Source organism: Prunus mume, linkage group LG5 (assembly GCF_029339155.1).
Source record: "Prunus mume cultivar Tortuosa linkage group LG5, ASM2933915v1, whole genome shotgun sequence".
Taxonomy (NCBI): Eukaryota; Viridiplantae; Streptophyta; class Magnoliopsida; order Rosales; family Rosaceae; genus Prunus; species Prunus mume.
This window is the reverse complement of record NC_142702.1, coordinates 16589525-16596553: the sequence shown is the minus strand read 5'-3', so window position 1 is coordinate 16596553 and position 7029 is coordinate 16589525. Positions and strand designations below refer to the sequence as shown.

Genomic DNA, 7029 nt, shown 5'->3' with positions numbered 1-7029 from the left:
TCGTCTTCCCTACTTTAAGGACCTCACCATTCTTCCTCAGTTATGTCAACAATTGGTGGAAACAACTTTGGCAGAAAACTACCATTTACTTTACTGATTGATTCGGTTGGTGTTGACTATTCCTGTTTCTCTGATAACAATGAGCGAGCTTTTCATGTATGAGAATTATTAAGAATAGACTTGAAGCACCATAGTGATGAATTCCTTGCTGATTGCATGATTCTCCACATTGAAAGAGAGTTTGCTAATAGTATCGATAATGAATAGATAATTTAAGAATTTAAGATTTCTAAGTCTCGTAGGGTACAATTTTAGATTAAAATAGTTTAGTTTTTGTGTTGCATTGCATTTACTTCTTGTGTTTTTTGTTAAACTTTTATTTATGTATAGATATGCATATTTGAGGGTAAGACTCATTACGTTCCCCCTGACTAGGTGTATCTTTTTATTTTTATCAATAAAATTCACTCACCCGAGTTTTTAAGGTAAGTTTCACACTGACTTTTGAATCTGGATCCGCCACTTATCATATATATCTTTTTTACACAAAAAAGTTGTCGAGACGACTCCCATTTCAAACAGAACACGCGAAACACGATCTCCATCGGGTTAGAACACACTCTAATGCACGCGTTATTGAGAAAGGGTTGAGCAGATCTTCAGGTCATTCAATCCCAGTCCTTGACTTTTAAAGTGCAATATCAGTCCTTGGATGACTGGCTACACCAGCACCACCATAGAATTCGTTCATTAAAAGGCAAAAGCATGCTACCACTTTTTGACTTAAAGAAAAGCATTCTATCGCCTTAGTCACGAGCATTTTTTGTTCTTTCCTCCAAGTTACCTCCTGATATGGGGTTTCACTCGGTGAAAATAGTAATTGTATTGCATTATTATTATTATTAATACTTTAATATATTTATACACCTGTCTGTTGTAAATTGTCCAAATATGCAATAAAGTCAAAAGTTTATCAAGTGGTGTTTTTTGGTAGTTTCCTTCGCGTGAAGTGATAATTACACTATCGTTATATGGGCTGCTTTCGGCTGGAAGAGATAAAGAAAATCTCTTCTTCTACAACCTTTACTGATTTATAATAAAATATAATTTATATTACTATTTCTATTGCATGCTGTCATAAACCTCTCCTATATTATCTATGCACTTTAAGTTGATTTGTTTAGCATCTCTTACTATTTTCTTTATGTCACTGTCAGTCAATGACATACTTGTGATTTAGAAAAATTAGACAATATCCCGTTTGGTTGGTTTACGGAAATTACTTCTCATGTCATTTATCAAGAAATGAGAAATTAAAGATCATTTTTTCATGTTTAATAATGCTTAGAAAGTAACCAAGACATATCACTTTATTTACTTTTTCATATTTGTTTTGAGTATGAATGAAAAACAAATTTCATATAATTTTTCAATTATACATATATTAAATTAAATAAAATAGAATATTTTTAATGATATATTGTAATTTTAAACTATTGATGGGGACAAAATGGTCATAAAAAACATGTTATTAATACTGGCCCATTTTTCCAAAGTTTTCCATGGAAAGGGAAAATGAGAGGATTACATTTTCCTCTTATTTCCCCATATTCTAGGCAATCATTTTCCATGCCTGAACTTACAAAACATGGGAAAGCAATTGATTTTCCATCTCCTAGCCTCATTTTCCATGAACCAAACGCAAATGAATCAATATTGACGGTCGCCACACAATTTATTGACTAGACGTATCAATTTTTAATTCATTTATTGAGCTACTTATTAAAATAAAAATAAAAAAACAAAAACCGAGATTGAAAACCATGTCAACTATTATCTCTCCAAATAAATAGAAAAGGATGGGACACAAAGAAGAAATTTACAGGGTGGTGTAGTGTGGGAGTGTAGGGCAACGGATGATATAAAACAAAAACAATATTGAGGGAGAAGGAAAGAGCCAAACATGAGAAAATGGAGAGCCATATGAGAGAGAAATGGGAGTTGGGTAGGAAGTGGAGCAGTTGGTAGTATGGTCACTCCCTCCTACAATGGAGTTTTATAACATTTTCTCCTTTCGTTTCTAAACAACCAAAAAACATATCAACAAGTTAAAGCACTTTAATGAAAATAATTATTAAAAAAATACAGAGTTTCGACCGATGCAATAATTCTACAGAATAAAAAGAATTACAACTTGCTTCAATGTGAGATAATGCTATCGCTTTGTCTCAAAAAATGTTTGTATGCGGTAAGGTCTACTTTCACCAGAAGTGCTCACCTGAGGACCAAATTTTGGGGGACTCTGAGCGCCAAACATATCTCACCCGTTGGATTAATCCAACGGTGTTTAGCATAGTAGCTTTGAATTCTCCCAATGAAATTCAGTCCGAGCAAAGCCATTGTTTGCATTGCATGATTGGTTTGCTTCATCAGTTGATCAAATTGCTGGGTGACCTGTTATATTCATTAGATGGAGGAGATGATAGGAAAGAGATTACAGAGACAGGAGTTGGATCTTGCGGGTTACAGAAACGGGTTGGAAAGTCTATATGGGTCTCACTTTTGGTTACTAAGACTACAAGCCGTTGGATTAATCCAACGGGTGATATGTGTTTGCCGCTCAGAGTCCCTCAAAATTTGGTCATCGGGTGAGCATTTCTGCTACTTTTCAAAGCTGGCATTGATTGTGGAAATATCACAACAATTATGGGACAGGGTGGGGCGGAGACTTGGTTGACTTCTGCCCTTCTGCTACTTCCTATATGAACGGAACGAGACTTCTCCACTGGTAAGATTATTTTAACAATCCAAAAAAAAAAACCAGAAGAAAAAAGAAAAGCTGCTACTATGGCCGAGGGTGTTGTTTCAATAGTGGTTCAAATGCTCAGCAACCCTATCATTCAGGAATTGAAATTCTTGGATGGAGTGGGTGATAAGATTCAGATTGGACAAACCCAGCTACAAATCATGCAAGGCTACTTGAAAGACGCAGACGCAAGACAAGGACGAAATGAAGCAATACGCATTTGGGTGGCAAGTGTTAGAGATGCTGCTTATGATCTTGAGGATGTCATCCAAATTTTTGTATTAAAAGTGGCTTCCAAGAGGAAACCAAATGTTTTGACACGGTTTACTCGCATCTTCATAAAAGGAGTTAATCTTCATCAGATTGGCTCAGACATTGAGAAAATTACAACCAAAATTTCACAGTTGAGTTCGATTTTGCCAAGTTTAAACCTGCACCAAACAACGGAGAGTGGAGGTGGCACTTTTTTTCAAAGGCAACAGGAACGGAGAATAGCTTATCCTCATATTGTCGACCCTCACGTGGTTGGGTTAGCCCCTGAAACAGAGATATTGGCTACGCACTTGATCAAAGAGAAAGGTCCTCGAGTTGTTTCTATTTGGGGGATGGGCGGGTTGGGTAAAACCACTCTTGCAAAACAAGTTTATCATCATGGTGAAGTTAAGCGTCATTTCGATTGTTTTGCCTGGGTGTGTATTTCTCAACAATGCCAAGCACGGGAAGTTTTGGAAGAAATTCTTACTAAACTCATTTCTCCTAACAATGAGCAAAGACAAGAAATTGCAAAATTGAAGATTGATCAAATAGCAGAGTGGCTTTGGAATACGCAAAGAGAAAGGAAATGTTTGGTGGTGCTGGATGACATTTGGACCAGTGATGCGTTGAGCTCTTTGCAAGCTGGATTTCCAAAGAATGAGGAAACTGGGAGCCGAATTTTACTCACTACTCGCAACAAAGAAGTTGCTTTGTATGCTGACAAAAATGGTTTCCTCTTCGAACCACAGTCGTTGAATGATGATGAAAGCTGGGAACTGTTTGAGAAGATTGCAATGTCTGAAACAAAAGGTAAATCTATGTTCTCACACAAACCTTTTATTTGTACTTTTCTTGTTTATCAATTAAGTGTGTCAACTACCTTTTTCTTTGTGACTCCAACAAACTCTGCAGTTCATGTTTATACTTTCTATTGGTTGAGATCTTTATATTTCTAGAAACTAATTTAATTTAATTGTATTAAACTTTATTTTAATTATTTTAATTACCAAACAATGGATTCGAGAATTTACTATACCCCATATTTAGGGTGTGATGTTCTTCGATGAATTCGAAAACTCATAAAATTGTAGCCCAAAGAAAAATCAGAAACTTACGAGTTCTAGAGTGAAAATCATTGAAGTAAATGAATGATGGAGTGGAACCATTTGTTTTGTAGACTTTCAGTGCAATTGAACACATGTAGTTAATTCATTTGGTCTTAATATTATTTTTCAGACCCTAAAATTTATGAACAGAAGAAAGAGCTTGGAATGGAGATGCTTCAACATTGCAAAGGTTTGCCACTAGCCATCACGGTGCTCGCAGGACTTCTTGCTAGAAAAGACACAGTTGATGAGTGGAATGCAATGCATAAGAATGTTTATGCATATATAAGGAGAGGCACAGACCTTGGACCCGATTACATAGGTGAAGGATATGAAGGTGTATCATGGTTATTGGAATTGAGTTATGATAACTTACCATATTACCTAAAACTATGTTTTCTCTACTTAGCCCAATTTCCAGAAGATTATGAAATACCGGTGAGTACATTGACTAAACTATGGATGGCAGAAGGTTTTATATCATCAGCATCAGCAGAAGTAATGGAAGATGTATCATATAGGTGCTTAAGGGAGTTAGTGGGTAGGTGCATGGTTCAAGTTGGAAAAAATGGTTCGAGTAAGAAGATCAAGACTTGTCATCTCCACGATCTTATGAGAGACTTATGCATATTAAAGGCAAAAGAGGGGAATTTTGTCCATATTATCAATTATTCTATAGCTTCGGGGGCCAAGGAAACTCCAAACGGTAGAGTTCGAAGACTTGTCATCTATTTTGACAGAATGGTTGATACATATGGTTGGGGAAAAGATGAAAATTATGGACATGTTAGGTCTTTGTTATACTTTGTCCCAAAATTCTCGGACTTGGACTCAAAGGTGACTAAAAACTTGGTACGGTCACTATTAAGGAACTTCACAATGCTTAGAGTATTGAAGTTTGAAGGTATGTATGTTAGAAAGTGGAAGTTACCAGATGAAATTGGGAATCTAGTGCACTTAAGGTTTTTAAGTGTAAGGCATAGTGATATTCGAGTGCTGCCATCATCTATAGCAAATTTGGTATGTTTTCAGACTTTAGATTTACGTACCTGGTCGGGGACTAAAATTCCAAACGGAAACGTGTTTTCCAAGATGGAAAATTTGAGACATATATATTTACCCGAACCTCAGAGTGCAAGAGAAAAACGTTTGTTATTCGCTACTGAGGCAGTGAATTTGCATACGGTAGTCAATATTTATATTCAGGCATCATCTGATCTAGATGATTTTGTTAAACTGACCAACCTTAGAAAATTGGGAGTTATCATATTTGACAGAGGAGAAAAAAAAGAGAAAGGGACAAACATCATATTTAAGCATCTCCAGTCTCTATCGGTGAACTCTTGGTTGGAGGATCTAGCAATACCATGGAACATAGTATTAAGCTGTCCTAATATATACAAGCTGCGTCTAGAGGGATGTATCGCAGAGTTACCAAAAGACCTCATGTGCTTTATGAACCTCACCAAGCTTACACTGATAAGATTTGGTAATCTCAAGGATGACCACATAAAAGTATTACAAAAGCTGCCAAGCTTGAGAATGCTTTTTGCTATTGTCGGGATTTTTCCGGCATCTCTTGTTTGCTCAGAGGGAGGCTTTCCATTTCTCGAATGTCTCTATCTTTATTATTTGAGTGAGTTAAAAGAATGGAAGGTAGAGAAAGGAGCCATGCCTAGTCTCTGCAGATTGCAAATTGGGCATTGCTTAGGATTGGAGGCAATTCCAGATGGGCTCCAACATATTACTACCCTCAAGAAATTAATCATCGAAATGACGCATCCTGAATTCTGTAGGCGGCTTGGGGAAGGAGGAGAGGATTTTTACAAAATCCAACATGTTCAGTCTGTTATTATAACAAATATTTTACCAAACCATCCGAGATAAATGGTATGTTAAATTTTTTTTTTTTTTTTTCTGTTTTTCTCTTTTCTTATTTATTTTTTTCAAGGGAAAAAGAAGTAATTGTTTTTTTCCTCTTTCCACTTGAAGGGAAAGAGAATTTGGGGCGGAGCAAAGTGTGTGTGTGTATATATATATAGTACATATAAAGAGTTTATTTTTAACATAATAAATTCATTTTTAAATTCATTTTCCTGGCAATAAATTCCTCATTTATTATGTTAAATAAATGTAAACCATTTGATTAATCTAACTAATTGAATTATTCCATATCATCATAATTACCCTAATGCAAAGCAAAGCCAAGCCCCTGAACGTTAACCATTCGAATATCTTTCGCCAATTCTTTGGCTCTTTTCATTTTTTTCATTTTATTCCTGGTTTTTTTTAAAAAAAATTATAATGTTGCATGTGATTCTCTTTTGTTTGTATCTGGGACTCACTTCTCTTCTTGGGTTTTAAATAAAAATTTTATTATATTTCAAGTTGAAAGTGCAGAGACTAAAACTAGAAAATATATAATATAAATTATAAGGGGGTTGAAGTCGGATCATAGAAGAAATGGCCGCCATGAGCACTTCGTGTCTGCAAGTCCAGGGTATTGATTTAACACTAAAATAAAAATAAAATTTGATCTCATTAAAGATGGGCAAGGTATTGGGCACAAATAGTGAGTTTTTACAATAATATAATTTTGATGACGTGGACTAACTAAACTTTATTAAATTAATCAAATTATTAAAATTGCTCTAAGTACATATAAATGCGTAAATATCAAATGTAGAGGATCAAAATCCTTATTTATCATACACTTACGATTATGCATATACAAAGATGATCAACAATTCGAACAAACCATCGAAGGGTCGTTGATACCACTTAAGCCTTTCAAGTTTTGTTTTTAATTAATTCTAAACAAGAAACATTAATAAAACTTCATATAAAAAATAAGAACAATTT

The 7029-nt window shown here is 35.1% G+C and overlaps 1 protein-coding gene across 1 annotated transcript; it reads left to right on the top strand.

Moving 5' to 3' along the window:
- Positions 1-2710: 2710 nt before the first annotated feature.
- On the top strand, positions 2711-6258 carry LOC107881135 (putative disease resistance protein At1g50180). Its single transcript, XM_089053048.1, has 2 exons — positions 2711-3871; positions 4298-6258. Exons 1-2 carry the CDS (start codon positions 2848-2850, stop codon positions 6052-6054), a joined length of 2781 nt encoding a protein of 926 aa, XP_088909174.1. The 5' UTR covers positions 2711-2847; the 3' UTR covers positions 6055-6258.
- Positions 6259-7029: the final 771 nt, after the last annotated feature.

Excerpts from the sequence above, each read along its gene's own strand:
- LOC107881135 (XM_089053048.1), top strand. The coding sequence starts at position 2,848 with ATGGCCGAGGGTGTTGTTTCAATAGTGGTTCAAATGCTCAGCAACCCT. Across the intron at positions 3,872-4,297 it reads TGCAATGTCTGAAACAAAAG|ACCCTAAAATTTATGAACAG; the intron begins GTAAATCTATGT and ends ATTATTTTTCAG.